Raw genomic sequence first — 26,761 nt, forward strand, 5'->3', positions numbered from 1 at the left:
CCTCCAGGATGTCCTAGGTGGGGACTCCACTGAGGAAAGCTGCACAGGTGGAGGCTGCTCTGGTGGAGTGTGTCCAGACCCCCTTGGGGGGAGACTTACCATGCTGTTTGTAGTAGAAATGGATGCAGTGTGCTATCCATTTGGAAATGGTTTGTTTGGAGATGGCTTTGCCTTCTGCCCATGTAGCAAAGCTAACCAGCAATTGATCAGACTTTCTGAAGGATTTAGTCTTGTCTAGACAGTATCTGAGCTGTCTGTACACATCTAGAGTGTGAAGAATCCTTTCCCACTTGTTCTGGGGATTAGGAAACAGGGTGGGCAAATGAATGGATTGGTTGAGAGCCACACTGGAAACCACCTTGGGCATGAAGGATGGGTTAGTTCTGAGGGATACCCAGTCTGCATGGAAGATGATGAAGGGTTCCACAGCCATGAGTGCTTGCAGCTCAGAGACTCTTCTGGCTGAAGTGATAGCCAGAAGTGATGGCCAGAAGGAATGCTGTCTTCCAGGAGAAAAATTTTAACTCTGCAGAAGAAGCTGGTTTGAAAGGAGGCGGGGTGAGCTTTTCCAAGACAATGTTAAGGTCCCAAGCTGGTGATTAAGTTGCTAGCCCCTCTGAGGAACTGTTGATAAAAGAGTGTGAGAAAAAGGGGCTGATCAGTGGGAAAATGAGCAGAAATAGCAGAGGCATGAACTTTTATAGAGGAGAAAGATAGCCCACTGTGTAGTAGGTCAGCTAAGTAATCCAGGATGAGAGGGATGGAGGGATGTACCGTACTGGCCTGCTTAGCCTGGATCCAGGTGCAGAACCTTTTCCATTTATCTGCATAAGACTTTCTGGTGCTAGGGCATCTGGCCTCACGGATAACATCCAGAACCTGTTTACGGAGGATGGCAGATTGGTTTGGGGTTAGGGAATAAGCCAAGCTGCCAAACTGAGTGTCTGCAATTGGGGATGCATGAATTCCCCTTCTCTGAGTAAAGAGGTTTGGAATCTGAGAAAGATGCCATGGAGGCAGGATGCGAACCAAGGGGTACCAGTGTTGTCAGAGCCAGTATGAAGCTATAAGAATGGTCCTTGGTTTTTCCTCCCTTATTTTGAGCAGTACCCTGGGGATGAGAGGTAGGGGAGGAAAGGCACAGACAGAGAGGCTGACCCAGGGGGAAGGACAGGGCATCCACTTTCCAAGCCATGCAGTGATGCTCTCTGGTGAAGAATTTGCTGAGCTGATGGCTAGTGTGGGAGGCAAAGAGGCCAACTTTCGTGGTTCTCCATTTCTGAGTTATTAGGGTGAAGGTACTTCTGTTGAGCTGTGACTCGTGTGGGTCCAGAAGGTTTCTGCTTAATTGGTCTGTCAGTGAGTTGAGAGAACCTGGTAGGTATTGTGCTAACAGGTGTAGTTGCATGGAAGAGGCTGTGAGCCCAAAGGGTCATGGCCAGCCTGCACAGAGGATAGGAGTGAGTCGCTCCCTGCTTGTTGATGTACCACATCAAAGTGGTGTTGTCTGTTTTGATTAAGAGAACCTATAGAGAGAGAAGGGGTTTGAAAGCCATCAAGGCATGCTGCACAGCCATAATCTTTTTGATTGATGTCCAGGGGGATTTGCTGTGGGCTCCATTGGCCCTGTATGCACCTGCCGTCCAGGTGCACACCCCCAAGTATAGTCTGATGCATTGGTGGTGAGGGGTCTGGGCAGCGGGGTATGGGGAGGAGGGCAGTCCTTTGTTGTGGGAGCATGCTGTTGCCCACCAAAGAAATTCCTTTCTGATGCAAGGAATTATAGGCAAAAGCGTTTCCAGGTCTTGAGAGTGTTGACACCAAAGGCTCTTTAGGTACCACTGACGTTTGCTCATACGCAGTTTGGCATATAGAATGAGGAGTATGGAAGATGCCATGAACCCCAGAACTTGCAGGATTTTCCTTGCAGAAAGCTGGGGCCTGGTGGTCAGCTGAGAGAAGTAGGTGGTCAGGAAAATTTGTTTCTCTGGTGTAAGGTATGCCATCTGGGATCCTGTGTCCAGACTTGCTCCCAGGAAGTTTATCCTTTGGGTGGGCACCTGTCTTGATTTATTTTCGTTGATTGTGTACCCTAGGGAGGTTAGTAGAGTCTTTACAAAAGCCAGGTGCTTGAGCAGCTTTTCCTGGCTGTCTGCCTGAATAAGGCAGTTGTCTAAGTAGGGGGTAAATTTGAATATTTCTTTGTCTGCAAAAGGCAATGGCCGGAGCCAGGCATTTTGTGAAAACTCTGGGAGCAGTAGATAAGCCAAAGGGAAGCGCAGAGAACTGAAAGTGTTGAGATCCTGCCCTGAAGCAGAGATATTTCCTGCATGACTCCCTGATAGTAATGTGGGGGTAGGCTTCTTTTAGATCCAGGGTGGCTAGCCAAGTGTCCTTGGAGAGCATGGGTAGCAGCTGCTGGAGGGTGAGCATTTTAAATTTTGGGATCGCCAAGAAGGTGTTTAGAATGGATAAATCGAGGACAGGGCGCCAGGTGCCCTCTTTTCTGGGCACCAGAAAAAGTCTGGAGTAGAAGCCTTGGCCTATCTGTTCTAATGTGCTCTACTGCCCTCAAAGAGAGTAGGGAAAGGATTTGCTTTTGAGCTTCTGCCCACTGATTTGGTGGTAGAGCTGAGAAACCTTCTGTGGTTGGAAGGGAGTGAAAGGAAAATTTGTATCCCTGAGACACAATGTTAAAAACCCACTAGTCCTTGGTAATGGTGGCCCAGGTGCTTGAGTGAAAGCATAGTTTTCCTCCTAGGGGTAAGTGAAGGTGGGCAGAAGGGAGGTCGGGAGGAGGGGAGTCATTGTGAGTTCTTACCATAAGGGGGTGGCTTTGAACTCCCTGGTTTTGAAGTGGAGGTAGTCCACTGCTTAGATCTCTGCATTCCATGGGGCTGCTGTCTGTGGGGGGGGGGGGGTCTGTTTCCACAGCGTCTAGGCTGGGCCTGTTTACTCGGAGCATGAAAGGATCAGTGCTTGGAGGGAAAATGTCTGCTGAACCTAGGGGGCTGGACCTGTAAGAAATCTGTTTGCATAGATTTTGCTTTTTCTTCCATCTTTTTTTAAGACCTCTTCTGCCTTAGTGCCAAATAAGTTATCTTTGTGCAAGGGGGCATCCAACAATTTAGATTTGACATGGTCTGGCAGGGGTTGTATCTTAAGCCATGCATGTCTTCTAATGACAGATCCAGTGACTGCTGCCCTGCAAGAAGCTTTTAGGGCATCAAAACCACAGTGCAAAGTGTGTTTAGTTACTTGACTTGCAGAATGCATTAAGTCTTGTAAATCTTTAGATTCTGCCCAAGTAGGAAAGAAAGACATTTTTTTGTTTGAGTTCCAAGGTATATTGCTGATATTTAAGCATTTAGAACTGAAAATGTAGTTCCCTGACAGCAAGAGTAGCTGAGATGTATACTTTTTTACCCCATCTGTCCAATGCTCGGGAATCCCAGTCTGAGGGGGTGGGATTCTTAGCAGAGGTTGCTTTAATCCCTTTTGGCCCTTGAGAAATGACCTCAGGGTCGGCTGTTGGATTTTTAAAAAGATATTTGAGAGAGTCATGGGACTCTGTAGTACCAGTCTGGTTTTCTCGGAGTAGGAGGTAGGGTGTCAGGAGTCAAGCTGGACTCAAGGAAAACATCATCCACCACATCCAGGACTGGGGGGATGGGAAAGGGTCTGTGCTGTGGAAGATCTAGGAATTCCCGGAGTCTCTTTTTAGACTGAGGGTAGTCCTGACTCTCCCATTGGAAATGCTCCCTTAAAGTATGCAGGACTTCTCCAAAGGAAAAATCCTCTGGGGGGAGAGGCTGAAGGAATGGATTCCTCTGTATCAGAATCCTCATAAGTGGAGAGGGGTTGCATGTCCTTATAGTTAGATGCATCAAATCCATCAGACTCTTGTTCAGACAAAAATACTGGGGACAGATCTGTCTTCCTTTTTGAGGGGGTAACTTGGTTTCCCCTGATCATCATGATAAGGTCTTCCACCATTTTAAAGATTTGAGACTGAGGGAAGGTAGCAGGCACCTGACAGTGGGTAGTCGTTTTTTTGGGTGTGGTTCGAACCCTGGGCCTAAGGAACTCTGTTGTTTTCGGAAAGAAGACGGTTTGTGTCGAGAATCGGTGGTGCGAAGGACTTCCTCGGAAGCCGGTGCCTGCTCAGCAGCTCCAAACCCATCCAAGGTAGAGACGACCACAGGATCCTTAGACGAAGAGTTTTGTGGCATACTGGACTCCGAAAGGGTCTCGGTAGCGGCCTGCGAATCAAATGAAGTGGGCATCAGGGGCTGCGAAAGTGCCTCGCTGGAGTACCGGAGGACTGACAACTAGCTTAACAGAAGCATCGTCGATAGGTTTGGACCTGTGCAGTCTGTCTTTATCTCAACGTTTTTTTGGAAGATCTGCTGTCGGATGGCTTACCGAAGCCATATTGGAATTTGAGGACTGTAAACAAAAATATCTGGCTACAATAAGGGCCCGAGGACAGATAGTTCTGGTGTTGAACAAAGCACAGAAGCAACAATGGGGGACGTCACGGTCTGGGCTTTAATCAAGTGACACAGTAAGAGTGGAAGTCAGTGTGGTATTTGCTTTCCACAGGCGCGACAATTATTAGTTGGTTAGTGCAAGAAAAAAAGATCCCCAACAGGGTACTTGGCTTTAGAAGACTTCAACTTCAATTTGGAAACGAAATTCAGGTAGCGGCTGACCGGCACTCATGCAAACTGCTCCTGCTTCGGGCTCCACGGCAAGAAAAATTGATGTAATGGCATCGGCTGCCTTACTTTATACCAATAACGACCTGACGTCAGTCCTCAAGCGACAGCAACTGAAGCAGAAATACTAAGTCTCTGGTACTCGGGCCGGCTGAGGGCTACCCTGGAAGGGATAACCCAAATGTGATGACTGCAACAGTGAAACACAAAGATAACCTGGTAGATTATAGAACTAAAACTTTTTGTTACAAAAATTAAACCTGAGTTTAGAGTATGGAAATAATACATGTACATACAAGATAGGTTTATCCAGCCAGATACATCCAATCTTGGGTTTACCTGAAAAACTATATGAATCAGAATTACATACATATTGTAATACGACAGTTTTTTTTTAACTTGTTCAAGGAAGAGAAAAATGCATTACAGGAGCTTGCACAAGATAAAACTGTTAGAATAATAATGCCAGACAAAATGAGTGGGATGGTATTAATGGATCAGATTGATTACGTGTGTATTATGGATTATCTTTTGACAGATACTAATTTTTACCAGAAAATCTTCAAGAATGAGATCAATTCTGCTTATGCAGCTATTGACTGGGCTCTGGAAGGCCTTATATTATGAAAAAGTTATTGACTGCATGCCATTTCACTATCTTAAGGTCAAAACATCTATTATTGCAGCAATTTTCAGAATTCCAAAAGTGCATAAGGACAACCTGAATCCACCATTCTGACATACTGTCGCAGCTGCTGGCTCTAAGACTGAGCCTTTAGCAAAATATGTTAAGTTAAAAAAAACTTTTTTGAAGACAGTTCTCACATCTTGAAAGACTCTTGGCTCTTTTTACAAGTGTTATAGGACTCATATTCAGTAATGGTTACATGTTGTTTTTCTTTCGGCTTTTCCCGGTTAGGGGTCGCCACAGAGGAACTCCAGTCCGCTAATGATTGGCAGTAGATTTTTACAGTGTTGAGGTGCCAGCTCGACGTCCAACCTTCAACGAAGGCAAGCCCATTCACGCATGTCTTTCGAATGCTACTCGACCGCGGGGAGGACATGCAGACTCCACACAGAAGGCGGTCCAGCCGAGAATCAAACAGGAGAACCTCTTGCTGTGAGGCGACAATGCTACCGCTGCACCACCACGGCTTAATCAGTAATGGTTACATGCGATGTCCAAAATTTGTTTACAGTTATCCCTAGCAAAATAGGGATGGAATGGTTTAACAAGACTCTTAATGGCACAAAGAGCTCATCAAACATTGCATTAAGTTATTGGAACAATTTACGCAACATGTGCTGGATTATAAGTTTTTCACTTTGAGTGTGAGCTTTATCACAAGACAAAGGGAGTTGCTACAGGAGCTGTATGTGCACTCTTAAATGTAAGTATGTTACGGTAATGGGAAAATAACTTGTATTTTCATCTACGTACAGTAACACAAACTGCATTTAGGTTTTATTACATTACTTTTTTCTTATGGTCAGGTACTAGTGATCTATTAATAATTAAGTATTTAGAAATGACCACTAATTTTCCAAGGTATGTATATCATTTATCTGAAGCTGTTACAGTCTATAGGGACCAATGTTAACAGGACGTTTTGCTCTACCATAGGAAACCCACATATGCAAATGCTTATGTATATTTTAATAGCAATCATCCATTACGGCAAACAAAAAAAAAACTCTGGTAAAAAGCCAGATGATCATATTATCAACATTGGTAAGTGCAGATGAGGTGTTTAAAGGTGAGCTTGTTAAATTAAGTGAAATGTTCATTGACAGAGAACACTCCATTTTCTTAGTGTACTGACTAAAAGATGAAATCGCACATACAGGAAAGTTGTCCCCTTGTTAACAGCAGGAAGCGCACAATATACTAAGGTGACTAAACCGAACAAACATGCAATGGATTTTACTAAAGCAATGGTCATACCCAGCTTACATAATTTCCATGGATGTCTTAGACTTTATTTAAAAAAAAAAAAAATTGGAGAAACACCACTGCCCAAGATTTATGTACCAACACATTTGGTTCAACGCTCGTATTCATATACAGAAGAGGCAACGATATTAAAAAAAATTAAAAATAAAACAAAAATAATCAGATCCTCATGCTTGTGTGTTCTTATAAAAGTGCATGGGTATTATATTTAAGTCACCTGCCTGCCCTGTGATGTATTTCATGTAGGCAATTGAGAGGCAGCTGTGACAAAGAATTTATCAACATACTTGTGAAACTAAAAACAAGGATGACAGAAACACCCTTTACAAACATTCATCCCAGTGTGTTAACTAAAATATCTATTTTTTGCTACTGACAAATGTAAAAGGTCTCCTAGAGGGGGTAACTGGGAGGACACACTAACCTAGTTTTAAAGGCATACGTTTAAAATACACAGCCCCATGAATTATCCTGTTTTTTTAACATTTTAACAGCAAACAAGCTTTTGGGTTGTATTATTTTTATTCTATATACAAGTATTGTCTTTTAATGTACTTAAATTAACTGCATTCTTTTGATTTTTTAAATCTTGTATCTTTAAAAAGGTTTGAAGGACATTTGTCCATTGTCAAGCTAATTTTATGTCATGTGACTCATTTCTTTTTAAAAGAGGAAGTGGTAGACTATCAATAGGTTCTGATGAAGTCTTAATGAAAGATGCTGTAAGATGAAAATATTTAACCGGATTTTTTTTTCAACTATTAAAGTGATTACTTCTTGCATCCTGGGACTTGCTTTACGGCCTTGGGGACTTTGTTTAAATATACAGTAATAAATAAGAAGGGAAGTTCCCAAAGGGATCTTAAATGAGTCTGCAATTTGTAATCTACCAATGCATACTGCTGAGGATATTCAACTGTGAGAGTTCTTTAGCTGGCATTAAAAGAATGGATATCTGACTTCTTGTCATCAACTGTAACCGTAACAACAACAAACTAACCTCTTCTCTTTTTCTAGACCTGTCTAAAGCCTTCGACATGGTCAACCATACACTTCTTCTTCACATATTACAATCCCTTGCCTTAGAATTCTCTTCCTTAACCTGGTTCTCATCCTATCTTGAAAACCGACAACAAGCAGTACTATGGAAAAATTCTCTATCTGCTCTACTACCCATCTCTTTAGGAGTACCTCAAGGATCTATACTAGGCCCACTCTTATTCACTATCTTTATTAATGATCTTCAATCATCTATCCAAAACACTACCTGTATACAATATGCAGATGATTCCACCATTATTTGTACAGCCTCCACTCAATCTGAACTCCAGTCACTGACACAATCTACCTTTTCTACCGTCGAACAGTGGTTCTCAAAAAGATGTCTACTACTCAACCCCAAGAAAACAAAACTTTTACTATTCTCACCTACCCACAAATCTTCTCAACTAAACTTTACTATTACTGCAAGTGACAACTCCCTCATCTCCCCTGACTCTACTACTAAACTACTTGGTGTCACTATTGATAATAATCTCAGCTATGATTATCACATCAATAACACTATAAAAGCAGTTAATAAAAAGATCGGTTCACTGTACAGAATTAAACCCTTCCTTACTCCAGAAGCACGAACCACCTTAGCACAATCACATCTTATCTCTACCCTACTGTATGCTTCCTCCATTTACACTAACCTCTAAAACCAACCTTAGGAAACTGTCTACATCCTACCATAACATAGCACGTTTTGCCACAGCATCTCAGTATAGAACACACCACTGTATAAACTTAAAACAGTTACACTGGTTGGAACTTCCTAATAAACTCATCTATCAACAACTAGTAGTAACACATAACATTCTATATCAACCATCTAAGACACCTGCTCTTAATAACCTCTTGACCCCTATAATAATTTGAAACAGCTGCGCCCAAAAGCTACAAGTCAACACAACCAGAATCACAAATTCTGCAGGTAACTGCCTTTTCTCCAACTCAGTAGGCAAAATATGGAATAATCTCCTCACACATTACTGCTCTTGGCTCCTTACATCTCTTTAAAAAACAACTTTTTTTACATCTAACCAACTTCTGGCTTTGCTCTTGTACCAACCCAGACTAATCTACTTTATTCTTTTTACTATCAGAATTCCTTATTTCAAATCTATCTTTCTCTGTCATCACAAATGACATTACAACTGTATGACTGTACTGTTTCTACTGCTCTCAAAAAAAAAAAAAAGCCTGTTATAATTATGTATTTACATTTTAAAATATGTATTTACCCTATTCTCGCATAATATTACTGTAAACAATTAATGCCTTTCTCAATACGAAGCTAGTACTATGTGTTTTGTATTACTTTATCTAAAATAATATGTATGCATTGTTGCTCACTGTCTGTTTCTCACGCATTTATTGTAATTGTTTAATCTCTATAACCTTATTTTAATCTGTGGAGCTTTTCTCCCCGGGCCTCCACTGAAAATGGAAATTATCCAGCTGGACTAGCCCGGTCAACAAATGCAAAATAAATAAAATAAAAATAAAAATAAAATTGTGGCAGAGTTGGTCTTCCCCTGATAGAAGGGGCTTAGCCAATCTTCTATCAGAGAGAGTAAGAGGAGGGGATTCTGAGCCCTGAAAAGCTACCAGTGTGGGTTTTTATGCAGGCACAGAACCCATATAACACTGATGCAGCGTGAATGATGACTATCCTCCTCCCTGTTATCTGGTATTGGATTCCTGCATACAATCTGATCAGCTAACTTACTGGAATCCAAAGACACCACTACTGGACCTGCCATAGGGGGTCTTACACAGGTTTATTGGGGCTCACAGCTACATTAAAAGTGGTCTAACTTCTTAGGACAGCTGGGTTAGGAATGAGGACGCAAGGATTTTTCATGGATACTTTCATCCAAGGATGTCAATGACTGGAGGGATGAGCCAGGCATGTAGGTTGAAGCAGCTGAGAAATTGTTTACCTGCTCAGGGCATGGATTCTGTGAAGGTTATCCCCAAAGGACAAGGCCTCAAGTGGCAAAACTGAGGACAGGGTGTCCTCAGAAACTGAGTTTAGAAAAGCCACAGAGGAAACCTGATCTAAGTAAGTCAGCTCCACAACTTTAGAGTCAGAGAAATGTGACTCCCCCTGGTCTGATGGCTCCTTTTTTTTCTCTTAGCAGATGAGATTCCTGAAACAGGGTATTTTTTAGGTCCTGACTGCCCAGATTTCATAAAGTCCTGCACCAGTCTGAAATGATCAATGTGCATTCGGCTTAAGACCCAGAAAGGTGTTGCTGGGACAACAGACCATCATCTGTTGGCCCCCTGTAGTTTGAGTTCTCATTTAAAGTATGTAGTCTGATTTGAAGTCCACAGGTTGTAGGGTGAGCAGCCGCTACTTGAATCTGGTCCCCCTTGACCTCTTCTCTAATAAACACATGAATGCCACCATTACTTTCAGTCACCACAGTAAACGCTGGGGCCTGCAAAGCTTCCCCAGGCGCAATCTAGGCGCAATCTATGACAACGTGGTTTCAGCTCACAAAGATGTGGATGCAACATATCTTTGTGCTGACTCCCACACTGAAGAGTGCCCAGGGTTTTGGTACATTAACTGTCATCTACTGGGGCTGCAAAAAAACATCACTATCATCAGCATCAGCAATTTTTAGTTGAAGGGGGCTTTGGCCATTGAAACCATGTTGTTGGACTGAGTACTCCTCTTCTCGTTAACATGAGCCTCCTTCTCTCAGAGGTCTGATGTGGGACTGCTAGATGCCATAATATGCCTAGGCCAACTCCACAATTTCTGTTGCAAGCACTTTTCTAAGGATGTGATTATGCCTTTGATAGTAGTTCTGGAGTTAAGAGTACGCACACGGAACATTCATCATTTTGTGCAACAGACAAAGGTAAAAAAGACAAAATGTATGAAAACCTGAGTGGAATTTGCTTCACACAAGTAAGAAAGTTACTGACTTTAAGCAATGACATCCACAACAGCAAGCTCAAAAATTCCCTAAATGAATATTTATCTGAGTCCTTGGCTTCAGGTCAACCTGGCAAAACAATGACCACAATTGAGAATGACGTGTTCATCAAACTGTGGCAAGAAAGAACTGGAGAAGGGATTTGCAGACTACCCTTTCTTCATGTCAGAATGGAAGGGACTCTGCCAGGCCACAGGAAAAGGTGATAGTTCTGGTATTCGGGTCAGTCTTGGGGCTCTTGATGGTAGGAAATCCCAAGAATCAGTACTGCAAAAATGAACTACAAAGAACATTTATACTCCCTTGTTAAAAAGGGAGTGTTCAAGGGTCAGTAAAGGCCTTGTATAACATGGAAAAAAGAGAACTGTTCTCACCTGTCTTCAAATGTAATTTTTGTCCTTCGTGCCTTTGGACAATCTGCAGAAGATACGGAAGGAGGAGGACAACTTGAGCTGCTTTGAGTCTTCTCCTAAGACAATAAGCAGTAAAAAAAAGTTTACATTTCTGGACTGTGCTTAACAATGGTAAGTTTTAAACAATCAAGTGTTATTGTGAAATGACTACCCTAGCATATCTTAAAATGCAAACGCACAAAAACTTACAATGCTCCACTTAAATCAAAAACATGAAAATTATAAACTAATGAAACACCCAAACCATAACCTCCTAAAGTACTACAACCCCAGACCTTGGAAAGACAGTAACCTCTGTGCAATTTAGCTGACACAAATGTTGTAGATGGTTGCATTTCTCAATCCATGAAATGACTGTGCAATAAAAATAACAAATGTGCAACTAGCCAGCAGGATGATGCATTACAAAGTACAGTTGTGTACCTACCATAAATGTAGATGTTAGAGTGTATTCACTGTTGCAGTCAATACACTTGGGTTATCCTGCTGGCATGCTACCCGCAGTTGGCCTAAATTCCAAAGTCCTGGTCTGGCATCGGTTGCTGTCGCCTCTTCCCTGACGTCAGTGCGCCAGGGGTACAAAAGATGCAGCTGACGCCATTTTCTTCAGTTTTTCTTGCCCCAGATGTCAGGTGCCCTCAAAAGAGTAGGCTAAAAAATATTGCTTATAAAAGCATGCACTAAAATACACAATACCTTCATCTACAAGCAAATACACCACATAGGTTGTATAGAATAGAGAAGAACAGATAAGTCCCAACAAAGAAAGGGGGATGGTGGGTGGGTAACCTGGACTGCAACAGTGAATACACTCGAACATCTACATTTATGGTAGGTACACAACTGTACTATGTTCATTGTGTTTCACTGTTGGAGTCATTACACTTGGGTTGAATCCCAAAGCTGAGGTTGAGCGGCTGGGTCTAAATAGAATTAGGAATGGCTACAAGGCCCTGCAGAACTGCAGTGGCAAAGCCTGCTCTGGATTTAGAGTAAAGAGGTAAGTGGTAGTGCTAAGGAAAAGTGTGCACTGGAGTCCAAGTTACAGCATCCAAAATATCCTTGGTTGGTACTCCTCTGAGGAAGGCTGCTGAGGGGGCTGCTGCTCTGGTAGAATGTGGTCTAATGCCCTTAGGCACTGATTTGCCATGTTGTGAATAGCAGAAACGAATGCAGTGCCCTATCCACTTTGAAATAGCTTGCTTAGAGATAGCTTTTCCTTGTGATCCTGCAGCATATGCCACTAGAAGTTGCTCAGTCTTTCTGAAAGCTTTAGTTTTGTCCAAGTAGAAGCGTAGCTGCCTGTGTATGTCCAAAGAATGCAGAAGTCTCTCCCCTTTATTCTGTGGGTTTGGGTAAAAAGTAGGCAAATGAATGGTTTGGTTAAGAGCCACACTGGACACTACCTTAGGCATAAATGTTGGGTTTGTCCTTAGAGAAACCCTGTAAGGATGGAAAATAATAAAAGGTTCCACAGCCATTAATGCCTGTAACTCTGAGACTCTTCTTGCTGAAGTTATTGCTAGGAGCAGAGCTGTTTTCCATGATAAGAATTTTATCTCAGCTGTATTGGCTGGCTCAAAAGGAGGCAGTGTGAGTTTTTCCAAGACAAAATTGAGGTCCCATGCAGGTATTGGTGCTCTCCTTAGAGGTCTTATGTTTTTGGCCCCCCTGAGGTACTGTCTAAGCAATGGTTGTGAAAAAATAGGTGGGTCCATATTGTAATGAGCTGAAATGGCAGACGCGTGGATCTTAATTGATGAGAAGGATAGGCCTTTGTCCAGAATCACAGTTAGATATTGTAAAATCTAAGGAACATTTCGAACAAGCGTGTCAATTCCTTGTGCCTGGTTCCAAGCATAGAATCTCTTCCATTTTTCTGCATAAGATTTTCTGGTGCTGGGCCTCCTGGCCTCCAAAATAACATCTATAACCGCTTTAGAGAGAGGTGTATTCTGAATGGTTACACTATCTGCCATGCAGCTAGATTTAGGGTTCTGAGTTGGCTGTGCAGGATCTGATTGTTTTGTTGGGTCAGTAAATGAGGAATTTGAGGCAATGTCCAGGCTGGGCCTTGAGACAAGCTCCTTAGGATTGGGTACCAGTGTTGGCGTGGCCAATCTGGGGCAATCAGTATCATTTGTGGCTTCTCTTGTCTGACCTTTAGGAGTACCTTGGGGAGGAGAGGCAGTGGAGGAAAGGCATATACTGTAAGGTTGTTCCAGCTGAATGACAAAGCATCCACTTTCCATGCTGGTTTGTGATAAGTCCTTGTGCAGAATCTCTGAAGTTGGCAGTTGTGAGGGGAGGCAAAAAGATCCATGTCTGGGCATCCCCATTTCCTTATGTTGAAGATTTGTGGATCTAGTTTCCACTCGTGAGAATCCATGAGGTTTCTGCTTAGTCTGCCAGAGCATTTGTTTTTCCTGGCAGGAATTGTGCTTGCAGGTGTACTTGGTAAGTAAATGCTGTGTTCCACAAAATCATGGCTTGTCTGCAGAGGGGGTAGGAATGGGTGCCCCCCTGCTAGTTTATGTACCACATGACTGTGGTGTTGTCCGTCTATCAGCAGCTCTCCTGGATGAAGTAGGTCCCTGAAGGTGGTCAGGGCATTTTGTACAGCTAGCATCTCTTTTTGATTGATGTGAAGATGCCTTTGGCTTGCGGGCCATGTGCCCTGAATACATTTTCCTGCCATGTGGGCCCCCCAGGCATAATTTGATGCATCTGTTGCTAGTGTTTACCTGGCTGTGGGTAAAGTGAATGGCTGTCCCTTGTTGTGGTGACAGGCCTGTGCCCACCATCCAAACTCCTGTTGCAGGCAAGGGAATGAGTGAAATTAATGATTCCAGGCTGTGGCAATGTTGAGTCCAAACACTTTTTAGATACCAATGTAGTTTCCTCATATGCAGTCTTGCATATGGAATTAGCAGAATGCAGGATGCCATGTAGCCCAGAGCCTGCAGAATTTTTCTTGCAGATAACTGGGTCTTTGTTGCCATGCTTTCGAAGTAAGAAGTCAGTTGCCTTTGTTTGTCTGGCGTGAGATAAGCCATCTGGGCAGTTGTACTTAAGCTTGCACCCAGGAATATTCTCTCTTGACAGGGTACTAGTTTTGATTTATTTTCGTTTACTGTGTACCCTAGGCAAATTAGTAATCTTTTTTACAAACGCCAGATGCTTTAGTAGAATGTCTTTGGTCTCTGTTTGAATAAGGCAGTCGTCCAAGTAGGGATATATTTGAATTCCTCTTTGTCTGCAAAATGCAATTACTGGTGCCAGGTATTTTGTAAAGACCCTGGGTGCAGTAGATACGCCAAAGGGCAGTGCAGAGAATTGGTAGTGCATTGAGCCAGCTATGAATCTGAGGTATCTTCTGCAAGACCGTCTGACTGGGACATGCAAGTATGCCTCTTTGAGGTCCAAAAAGTTACAAGCCAAGCCTTCTTGCCCAGCATGGGCAGAAGCTGCTGCAGAGTCAACATTTTGAATTTCGGAACGTCCAGAAAAGTATTTAGAATAGACAGGTCCAGATTTGGTCTCCATGCTTTGTCGTTTCTTGGTACTAAGAAAAGTCTTGAGTAAAATCCTTGTCCCTGCTCTTGTTGTGGCACTGGCTGAATAGCCCTCATATCCATGAGAGATGAAACTTGTTTTTGTGCCTCTGCCCATCGATTGTGTGGCAGGTCTGGCATACCTTTTGCCTTTGGAAGGGTGTGAAAGTGGAACCTGTAGCCCTGAGAGACTAAATTTAAGACCCATTTGTCCTGGGTGATCATGTGCCAATTTTGTGAAAAAAGTGCTAGCTTTCCCCCTAAGGGTGCTGCCAAAAGATAAATGCTTGGCACTGGCAGAGGGAAGTCATTGGGACTGTTTCCTAAATGGCTGTGATTTGTCTTCTCCGCTTTTGGAGGTAGAAGCACCCCACTGTTTGGGCCTGTATGAGCCCTGCGGCTGTTGTCTGCCTCTAGGGCATCTGTATCTCCCTTTTTGTGGTCTGCCTGACACGGGAAAGGACCAATTCTTAGAAGGCCAGTTCCTGCAAATCTGGGTGGCTGTACCTGTAAGAAATCCTTTACGGTCTGCATAGAATTAGCTTTATCCTCCATTTTCTTCAACACCTCTTCTGCCTTAATACCAAAGTATCATGCTGTAATGGAGCATCCAATAATTCTGCTTTAACATGATCAGGCAGAGTCTGTTCCTTTAACCAAGCATGCCTTCTAATGACAGAACCTGTTACAGCGGCCCTGCAAGAGACCTCCAGTGAATCATAACCACATTGCAAAGTATGTTTTCCCACTTGCTCAGCTGCATGCAATAAATCCTGCATTTCCTTGTTCTCAGAACATTCAGAATTTGTCAACATTTTCTGTTTTAGCAGAGACATTAAATGTTGCTGATATTTAAGCATATGCAACTGACAATTTAAAGCCCTTACAGCCAAGGTAGCAGAAGTGTAAACTTTTTTCCTCCCACCTGTCCAGTGCCCTAGAATCTCTATCTGAGGGGACAGGGTTTTTTGCAGTAGCAGCCTTGACCCCTTTAGGACCCTAAGAAATTGTTTTAGGGTCAGCAGCAGGGTTTTTGTATAGAAATTTATGAGAATCTGGAACTCTGTAGTATCTGTCTGGCTTAACAGGTGCAGGAGGTAAAGAGTCGGGAGACAGGCCGGACTCTGAAAATACATCTACAATGTCTATAACAGGTGGAATAGCAAGAGGTTTGTGCTGAGGTAGTAAAAGAAAGTCTCTGAGCCTTTACTTAGAATCTGAGTAATCTTGGCTCTCCCATTGGAAATGCTCCCTCATGGTATGCAGGGTTTACCCAAAAGAGTAATCCTCAGGAGGAGAAGCTGAAGGGATAGATTCTTCAGCATCAGAATCCTCATAGGGAGGAAGAGAGTATCCCTGTTCTGAAGAGGAGTCAGAGGAAATGGAAACGTGATCAGAGGAAACATGTTCAGTGTCTTGCCTAAGCCTCTTATCAGGAGGGGGATGGGAACCCCTGATCAAAGTAATTAGGTCTTTGGCCATTTTGAGGATATGTTTCTTAGAAGTCTGTCCTGGAGAATGTTGTACTTGTTTCCTTGTTTTTAAAACTGTCTTAGTCTTTGTCTTAGATGCTGAAGTTGGCTTGATATAAAGTTGTGTAGGTCTGAAAAAACCCTCAGAAGCCGATGCCTGCTCAGCGGCTCCGGACCCATCTGAGGGATTAGTTTCCGAAGGCCCAATACCTTGAGTATCCAGAGGCCTAGTTGTCTCCACGTGGGAGTCAGAGGCGGCCTGTGGCTCTGAGGTAGCAGGTGTCAGGGGCTGTGAAAGTGCCTCACTGAGCACCAGCGACTGACCTAGATGAGGCTTCGTCATCGGTTTTGGACCTTAGATGCCTGTCCTTTTCTTTTTCTTTGCGCTTTTTATGAAATCTGGTTGTCTGCTGTTCCGACAGCATTATATAGTTAAACCTTTGGCCAAAGTAATGAAAAGCAAAATCGTACCGACGCTTAATAGTTGGTTAAATTTAGCACAAAACCAACAACTAGCAACGTCGTGGTCATGGCTTAGGCAAGGAATACAGTAAGAATGAAAATCCTTATGAGGTATTTGCTTCCCACAAGAAATACAATTGTTAACTTTTTCTGACATCGGTCTGGAGCAAGAAAAAAGTTTCCCCAATAGGGTACTTAGCTTTATTGAAGACTTCGGATAAGAAATTCAATTTTGAAAATCTTAGAGGAGTCGGCCGAACGGCACTTGCAAACTGCTTTTGCTTCGGGCACCGCGTGGCAAGAAAGACTGAAGAAAATAGCGTCGGCTGCATCTTTTATACCCCTGGTGCACTGACATCAGGGAAGAGGTGATAGCAACCGACGCTGGACCAGGACTTTGGAATTCAGGCCGACTGCGGGTAGCCTGCCAGCAGGATAACCCAAGTGTAATGACTGCAACAGTGAAACACGATGAACATCTGGTTAATCAAACATCTGAGTGAAATTGTTTCCCACACGTTTATGAATACAGGAGACGGTACTACTGACCAATCAATATAAGTAGTCTTCCAAAACAGCAGTCTTTAGTATCTACGAAGCCATGTTTGACAGGACAGCTCTATTTTTTGTATTAGCAGTTCTAAGTATTTTTAGTTCAGGTTAATGGCAATAGGACTTCTGACAAGCCAATTTTCCAAAGACTAGCTGTGACGACACAAGAATATTTGGCATGAAGTTAGGTATAACTGAAGACCAACAGCAAATCTTGGAATATGCCAACTTTTTTGGCCACTTGGGAGAAATGAATGCCAAAGCAAACTGGTGTTCACATAAATTACTAAAAATACAAAGTTATATTCTTACCAGCTTCGTTCAGCTGCTTTTATTGTATTTGTGTTTCCTTGTACTTTATTTTGCTTTTGCTGCTTGTTCTTAAAAGTGATGAATTGCATTTACTCTTCTGCATTTCTTAACTGCTTGTTAGTAGACTGATTAAATTCCAACTGTTATTCTAAGCGTTTTGGTTTAAAAGCACTTGGGCTTCAGGCCAGTTGTTTTACATTAGGAAGGTTTGTGTTCTACACTCTTGTGGGAGGAGAGGGTAGCTTCTGCCCTTCTGGGTGGGAATTGCTGGTTGGAGGGTTATTGTGCCTGATTATTTGAATTGTATGTTTTTTTCAAATTCGTGCACTTTGCTATAGTATAGACTAGATTCAGACCTGGTGAATCTAGCTCTGTTAGCATAAGTTGAGCAATAAATCAGGCCATCTTTGTTGGAGAGGATTCCCCCACACCCTAGTGGCAGGAGTGTGCAGTTAGACCTCGTTTGATTGAAGGATTCTGGAACAGGGCTCAGTTTTGAGCTTTTTATTGGTTAATTGGTTAATTTAAATCAGTTTGCTGTCATTTGCTACATAAGAAAATCCAAGCCATCTGCTGATCTCTGCAAAACCTAAGAATGATTTTTCACTGTATATTGCACTTTTGAACTGCATTTTCTACCATATCACTGATTATCTGAACTGTTTTTTTTAATTGTTGCACTTTCATGGGTCTATATTATAAGAATGAAGTTTTAAATATTCGAACACAGTATGGGCAACACCAAATGGTTGAATATTTAAAACCTTGCAAGTGAGAATGGAGACTGCCATAGGAAATTCTTTCCTTTACTTCAATGTAGTGCGATCTCGGAGTTGGTATATTTAAGCAGCGGGGGGGGGGGGTGCAGGGAGGCTTGCCCCCCTGCTCAGAGCGATCAGGTAGGTTTTTCTTTTATTTTTACATTTATTTTGGTTTCGATGTTTTACAACTTCGCTCATATGGTGTCGCCCATATGGTGTTCGAAGTTGTAAAACTTTGTTCTTATAAATATAGTCCCCTGGTTTCTTTGCTGTAGTACACAGTATGTTCAGACCTGCTGAATCTAGTTCTGTTTGTATAATATGAGCACTAAACCAGGCCATCATTCTGTTGGAGAGGGTTCCCCCTGCACCCTAGTGGGCAGGAGTGTGCAGTTAGAACTCATCCAATTGAAGGTTGCTGGAACAGGACTCAGTTTTGAGCTTTTTATTGCTTAATTTATTTAGATCAATTTGTGCTCATTTGCTACATAGTGCCGTGTTTGTGCATTGCGCACTGCCACACAGCAGTGGGCACCATTAGTGGCTATAGACGCAAACACTTCTGCCTGCAAATTTTCCCTTAGTACTCTGCTGCTGCTCCATTAGTGAGTTCTCATGATTGTCCCTCACTGATAGGTGATACATTCCAGGAAGCTCATGAGGTACCAACACAGATCCTACCCACTAGCCTTTCATATTTTTTGTCCACTTCTCCTGTCCTCTCCCTGTTTTCTGATCGCATCGACTTACCAAGCATTATGTTCGGACGATTTTCCACAGTTTCTCCAGCCAGCCTGGTCAACATGGGCATCCAGAAGCAATGCAGCAATTGTCTCATGTACACAGACAACCCATTTCTTCTAGTCCACACAAATTCATTATGTAAGAGATGCATCTATATCAAGAAACTAGAATCCAGGCTCTCTTGCTCACCTGATACTATGCAGGTTGTAAGCATAAAACCTCACTTCCTGCACCTACCAAACCAACAACACATATACCTACATATGCAGAGGTCCTTACAAAAAGCTTACCTAAACATCAGAGACCACCCAAACACAAGCACTCTTCACATAATACATCCTCTGCAGAACCTAGTACACATAATATATCACACACCAGTGTCTCACCAGTCAAGCCCATAAGGCACAACACAAAAAAGTACAATTGTGTACACTTACCATAAATGTAGATGTTTGAGTGTACTCACTGTTGCAGTCATCACATTTGGGTTATCTGCTTGCAGGAGCCCTCAGTCGGCCTGATTATCAAAGTCTTGGGTCCTGCGTCAGTTGCTGTCTCATCTTCCGTGACATCAGGTAGTCAGGGGTATAAAGCATGCAGCCGACGCCATTACATCAGTTTTTCTTGCCCCAGATGTCAGGTGCCCTCCTTAATGGGAAGCAATTAAATATAGCTATACAAGGTTATACCTCCAACAAAAAAGCAAATACACCAAAAACTTGTAAGCACAGTAAAGGAGAATAGAGGTATAGCCAAAAGAAGTCAGGGGGCTGGAGGGAGGGTAACCATGACTGGTGAATACACTCGAACATCTACATTTATGGTAAGTGTACACAACTGTATTATGTTCTTTATGTTTCACTGCTGCAGTCATCACATCTGGGTAGATTCCCAAAGCTAAGGATGGGAGGAGGAATGTAGATAGCATTAGGGCCATCAATAAGGCCCTGCAAAACTGCAGTGGCAAAGCCAGCTCTGGATTTAGAGAAAATTGGCAGATGGTAATGCTTGGTGAAAGTATGTACAGAACTCCAGGTAGCAGCTTCTAGGATGTCCCTGGTAGGGACGCCTCTGAGAAAGGCTGTAGAAGTAGATGCAGCCCTGGTTGAGTGGGGTCTGATCCCCTGTGGGATAAAGTTTCCATGGTGCTTGCAGCAGAAATGAATGCAATGGCCTATCCATTTGGAAATGGTTTGCTTTGAAATAGCCTTCCCCTCTGCCCCTGCAGCAAATGCCACCAGCAGTTGTTCAGATTTCCTTTGAGGTTTAGTCCTGTCCAAGTAGAATCCAAGTTGTCTGTGCACATCTACGGAGTGCAGTATCAGTTCCCCCTTTGTTCTGTGGATTAGGAAAGAAGGCTGGCAAATGAATGGACTGATTAAGGGCCACTACCACCTTGGGCATGAAGGACAGATTGGTCCTGAGGGACACACTGTCCGCATGAAAGATGATGAAAGGCTCCACCTGCCATAAGGGCCTGTAATTCAGATACCCTTCTTGCTAAAGTGATGGCTAAAAGGAAAGCTGTTTTCCAAGAAAGGAATTTAAACAATGCAGTTGCAGCTGGCTCAATAAGAGGAAGAGTGAGCTTTTCCAATACAAAGTTAAGGTCCCAGGCTGGAGTTGGAGCTCTCCTGGGTGGTCGTAAATTTTTGGCCCCTCTGAGGAACTGCTTGAGCAGTGGATGAGAGAAGAGGGGAGGTTCTGTGTTACAATGAGCTGAAATGGCTGAGGCGTGGATTTTGGAGGAGGAGAAAGAAAGGCTCTTGTGAAACATCTCAGTTAAGTATTGTAAAATCTGAGGTAAATTGGGCACTGCTGTGTACATCCCTTGAGTGGTTCCAGGCACAGAATCTTTTCCATTTTTCAGCATAAGATTTTCTAGTACTAGGCCTCCTTGCCTCTAAAATGATATCCATCACTGGATTACTGAGGGATGGTAAAGGAAAGATTAGGTAATTAGCCAGGCTGCTAGGTTCAGTGTTTGAAGCTGAGGGTGCAGAATCTGGTTCCCCCGCTGAGACAATAGAGTAGACGTCTGAGGCAGGTGCCATGGGGCCAACAGTGACACACTGCGCAAGAGGGGGTACCAGTGTTGGCGTGGCCAGTCTGGTGCAATAAAAATCGTCCTTGGTTTGTCGTTTGATCTTTAGTAGTACTTTGGAGAGCAGAGACAGAGGAGGAAAGGCATAATCTGATAGGTTTTTCCAGCTGAAGGACAGAGCATCCACTTTCCAAGCTTGTTTGTGGGGAGTCCTTGTGCAAAATTTGTCCAGTTGATAGCTCTGGGGGGAGGCAAACAGGTCTATATCTGGGCTCCCCCATCTGCTTGTCAACATGTTGAAAATCCTTGGTTCCAGTTTCCACTTGTGTGGGTCCATGAGGTTTCTGCTTAGTTCATCTGCCAGTTTATTTAATTTTCTGGCAGGAATTGAGCTTGTAGATGCACTTGGTAGTTCAGGGCTGTGTTCCACAATGCCATGGCCAGTCTGCAGAGGGGGTAAAAATGTGTACCCCCCTACTTGTTTATGTACCACATAACAGTGGTGTTGTCCGTCTTTACCACTAATTGTCCTGGAAGAGTGTGGTCCTTGAAGGCTGTCAGAACATTCTGTACAGCTAACATTTCTTTCTGATTGATATGCAGGTGCATTTGACTTGGGTTCCATTTGCCCTGAATCTACTTCCCTGCCAGGTGAGCCCCCCATGCATAGTCTGATGCATCTGTTGTTACCGGTTTGGGCAGCAGGGGGTAGTGTGAATGGTAGTCGCTTGTTATGGCGACAGGCCTCTGCCCACCAAAGGAACTCTAGGCGCAGGCAAGGTATGATAGGTATCACTGCTTCTAGATCCTGTGAATGTTGACACCATAGGCTTTTTAGATACCATTGTAGTTTCCTCATATGCAGTCTTGCATATGGAATTAGAAGAATGCAGGAGGCCATAAACCCCAAAGGCTTGTAGTATCTGCCTTGCAGATATAGCAGGGTTTTTGTGGCCACTTGTTTGAAGTAGGTTGTCAAGTGAATTTGCTTCTCTGGCGTGAGAAAAGCCATCTGGGAAGTTGTATTCAAGCTTGCTCCCAGGAATATACTTTGTTGACAGGGTACCAGGTGTGATTTCTTTTTGTTTATGGTGTATCCCAGACAAGTTAGCACCATTTGTACAAAGGCCAGATGATTCAAAAGTATGTCCTGGCTTTCTGCCTGACTTAGACAATCGTCCAGGTATGGATATATTTGAATATTTCTTTGCCTGCAAAATGCAATGACTGGAGCTAGGCACTTCGTGAATAACCTGGACGCAGTAGATAAGCCAAAGGGCAGTACAGAGAACTGACAGTGTGTGTAGCCTGTTTGAAGCATAGGTATCTTCTGCTAGATTCCCTGACTGGGATGTGCAGGTTTGCTACCTTCAAATCTAGTGTTGCCAACCAGGCGTCTTTGCATAGCACAGGGAGCAACTGGTGAAAAGTCAGCATTTTGACTTTTGGAGTCACCAAAAAAGTGTTTAGAGTAGACAGGTCCAGGATAAGACACCATAAATTGTCTTTTCTGGGTACCAGGAAAAGTCTTGAGTAGAAACCTTGTCCCTTTTCCTCTTCTGGTACCTAATGAATAGCTCTCATGCATAAGAGAGAAAGTACTTGCTTCTGGGCCTCTGCCCACTGATTTGGGGGTAGATCTGGCCACCCACTTGGTGTTGGTAATGAGTGGAAGTGAAATCTGTATCCCTGGGATACTATATTTAAAACCCATTTGTCCTGGGTAATGAGCTCCCAGTTCTTTACATGAAGAGCAGTCTTTCCCCCCAAAAGGGCAGTCATTCGAGAAGTGCTTGAAAGTTTTAAAAAGAAGTCATTGAGACAGTTTACCACAGGGGTAGTTTTTATTACACCCAGATTTGGAAGTGGAGGCCCCCCCACTGCTTAGTCCTGTGCGTACCCTGGGACTGAAGCCTGGGAGGTCTGCTGGATCTGGGCTTGGACTGAGAAGGTCTGGAAGAGGCAGGAAAGGACCAATTCTTGGAAGGCCAATCCCTACTAAACCTTGGTGGTTGTACTTGTAAAAAATCTTTAACAGTTTGCATAGATTTAGCTTTTTCCTCCATCTTTTAAAGAACTACTTCTGCCTTGTTGCCAAACAGGTGGTCCTGGTTCAAGGGAGCATCCAGTAATTTCACTTTAACATGATCTGGCAAGGATTGCTCCTTAAGCCAAGCATGCCTTCTAAGTACAGACCCAATTACAACAGCCCTGCAAGATGCCTCTAGTGAATCAAAACCACATTGCAAAGTATGCTTTCCAACTTGTTCAGCTGAATGCAGTAAATCCTTATTTTCCGCACAATCAGGAATCAACATCATTTTCTGTTTAAGCAATCCAATAACATGCTACTGATACTTCAACATATGAAACTGGCAGTTTAAGGCCCTAATGGCCAAAGTTGCAAAAGTGTATACCTTCTTACCCCATCTATCCAGCGCCCAGGAGTCTCTATCAGAGGGGGTAGGATTTTTGGTAGTAGTAGTGTTAATGCCCTTGGGTCCCTGTGAAATGGTCTCAGGATCTGCAGTAGGATTTTTAAAAAGGAACTTGAGAGTCAGGGATCCTGTAATATTGGTCAGGTTTTCTGGGAGCAGGAGGTAAAGAATCAGGGACCAAGCTGGATTCCAAAAAGGCATCATCAACAATGTCTAGTACAGGAGGGTACGGCTAAAGGCCTGTGCTGGGACAGGAGTAAGAAATCCCTAAGCCTCTTTTTAGAATCAGAGAAATCCGGACTTTCCCAATGAAAATACTCCCTGACAGTATGCAAGGTTTCACCAAAAGAGAAATCCTCTGGGGGGGAAGCAGAGGGAATAGAGTCCTCAGCATCAGAATCCTCATAGGTAGGATAAGGGTAAATCCTGGTCATCAGAGGAAACAGAAAAATTCAGAATCCTGGTCAGACGTTATCATAAGCAAACTCAGTCCTGGGTCTCAGAGGGGGAAGCCTGGCTTCCCCTAATTAAAGTAATAAGGTCTTCAGCCATTCTTATTTGTTTTTTATGCATAGAGGCCTGCCCATGCAGTCTGGGCGTCAGTTTTCTAGGCAGGGTTCGAGTTTTAGGCCTTGAAGAAGAAGATGGCGTCGGTTTAATACGCAAGTCTGTAGGCCTGAATACACCCTCAGTTGCTGGTGCCTGCACAGCGGCTTCAGACCCATCCAAGGTAGAGATATCCACAGGTTCCACAGCTGAAGCATCTCGCGGCATACTGGACTCTAAATGGGTCTCAGTAGAGGCCTGCGAATCTGAAGTAGCGGGTATCAGGGGCTGCGAAAGCAAACTGGCGACTGGCTTAGGAGAAGCGTCGTCGGCAGCTTTGGACCTAGGCAGCCTGTCTCTGTCTTTACCTTTGCGTCTTTTTGGAATGTCAGTAGTCAGATGGCTTACCGAAGACATATCAGGATAATTGAACAGAGCACCAAAACATTTAGAAGCGAAAATATACAGATGACGGATAGTTCGTGGTTTAAAAAAGGCACAAAACCAACAACGAGGAACATCGTGGTCAGGGCCTAGGCAAGGAATACAGTACGAGTGAAAATCTTTATGAGGTATTAGCTTTCCACAAGTAATTTAAATATTAACTTTTACTGACATCGGTTTAGAAGCAAGAAAAAGTTTCCCCAACGGGGTACTTAGCTTTTAGTTGAAGGCTTCGGTTTTGAAACTTGAAAACGAAAATTTCAGGAGTTGGCTGACCGGCACTTGCGAACTGCTTCTGTTTCGGGCACCGCACGGCAAAAAGACTGATGTAATGGCATCGGCTGCATGTGTTATACACCCCTGATGACCTGACGTCACAGAAGAAGGGACAGCAACCGACGCAGGACCCAAGACTTTGTTAATCAGGCCGACTGAGGGCTACTGCAAGCAGATAACCCAAATGTGATGACTGCAACAGTGAAACACAAAGAACGTCTGAGTGGGATGAGACAAAGAAGTTGTTTGGACTGCAGGTTACAGAGACTGCATTCCCTGCCAGGGGCTGACAAAACTGAAGCAGAGAGAAAATTTCAGGATAGTAAGTGAAAGACTAGCACCGGTAAGCTTTTATTTGAACCTGGAACAAAGTTGCTTTTAAAAAAGGGATAATTAATAAGGCATACAAAATACCGCATGATAAATATAACAATTAGACAAGGTTAGAAAAGATTGGAAAAACATAATGGAAAGGAAATTTTACAAATGAGCAACTTGAAGACATCTGTGGGTCTCCAAGTATGCAGTAATGTCAACAAGGTTTAGGATTTTGGCTTGGAAGTGTTTGTATGGATACTCATATAGCCCGAGTAGACTTCAGATAAGTTTCCTCTGCTGGACAGCAAATGAGGGCGGTGTAATGGGAAAGAAAGAGCTAATTAGTAACATGCCTTTTTCAGAATGTAACGAGTTAACATACCTTTAGGACATGTCATGGAAGCAAATGTCTGTAATTGAGGACATTTTTTTTTTTTTTGAGTTGGGATATAGGATCTGAACTACATAGACATAGTATCATCTAAGTGTAATGCTTCTGACTGCCAAAAATACTGTAAAATGGAAATCAAAAATCTAAAGCAATTGTAATTGAAATATTGATTATTCTGAGGTAAAAGAACTGGGGGTGGGATCTTTAGAAAAGGGAAGGAGCAAATTACACAGGAATAAATGGATCTGGAAACAATGCACATAGAATAATGTTCAGGAAGAGGTAGATGAGAGAAGTTTAAAGGAAGGCATACACGTTTTTCTGTTTTATTAATTTTTCCTCAACACTCGTTTTGGTGAGTTTGGAACTAGACAGATTCATGTAGTTGTTCATTTTTTAATGTTTAAAAAAACTTAAGATCTGGCATGATTTCTCGCATCTGCAGTCTGTCTTTAAGCAAAAGCATGTGGCAGTGGAAGAATCTAGCTAGTCACTTCACAACTATAAAAAATAGCATAACCATTCTAATTATTTATTTATTTTTTTAATAATTTCTCATTTATGCTTTTAAAAAGGCCTGTATACAGCTCTATAGCTTAAACTGTAAACATCCACTTCCATACCTCTCAATCTCTTAGAACAAGAAATCTGGACAAAGTCATCCATAAAAGTGGGGAAAAAGGGCTAAAAATAGGAACAATTTTTAAATATTGATCTTACAAACTTAGAAAGTTGATAGAACAGGTTTTGCATTAGCATGAATGTTCTGAAGGGTTATAAATCTGAAATTCAAATCTGTCTTTTTTTTCAATTTCAATCTTTAATAATTTCCAACTAATTTGCCAGAAAACCACAATTTTATAAACAATGCAACAGCCTTTTCTGATCACTTGTAGTCGTTTAAAGCTGTTTTAAGTGTACTTTTTACTGTTTTTGCCTTATCTTTTCAAAATAAATAAATAAATAAATGTTTTGTTTCCCGCCTTTCTAAGCTAGTATAGTCCAGTTTTCAGGCTAGTGCTGAATTCAGGGCTGTGTTACAAGTTTCTGAGTTGCCCATACGTTACTTGGATAGAGGGATGTTTCTCTGTTCACCTGTGAGAGAGGGGAACTTTGAGCAGCCTTCTGTCCCTGGAGGAGTGGTTCCAGCCCAGAAGTTAGTACTTTAAAAAACGCGTTGCATGGTTTTGTGTGCCGGGCAGCACCGGTTAGCTAGGGTTAAATTATTCCTGGCTCCACTAAGTCTCCTTCAGTTTTTCACTTGCAATTAGTCTAACTCTCAACCTAAGCACTCAAAAAGCATCCTACAGTCCAGCACTTGCCCAGACCTAATAGCAAGCAATAATATATCCCGACAC

General features: G+C 42.9%; 1 protein-coding gene across 1 annotated transcript in view; it reads right to left on the reverse strand.

Annotated features, from left to right (window-relative positions):
* AFF4 (AF4/FMR2 family member 4) overlaps positions 1 to 26,761 on the reverse strand; it is a 2,373,445-nt gene that overhangs the window by 795,323 nt on the left and 1,551,361 nt on the right. Inside the window, exon 14 of the mRNA XM_044069901.1 lies at positions 11,051 to 11,145. Coding sequence (XP_043925836.1) covers positions 11,051 to 11,145 — 95 coding nt within the window. The remainder of the gene's footprint in view (positions 1 to 11,050; positions 11,146 to 26,761) is intronic.

This window comes from Protopterus annectens, chromosome 4.part0, assembly GCF_019279795.1.
Source record: "Protopterus annectens isolate FY-2018-M chromosome 4.part0, PAN1.0, whole genome shotgun sequence".
Lineage (NCBI taxonomy): Eukaryota > Metazoa > Chordata > Ceratodontiformes > Protopteridae > Protopterus > Protopterus annectens.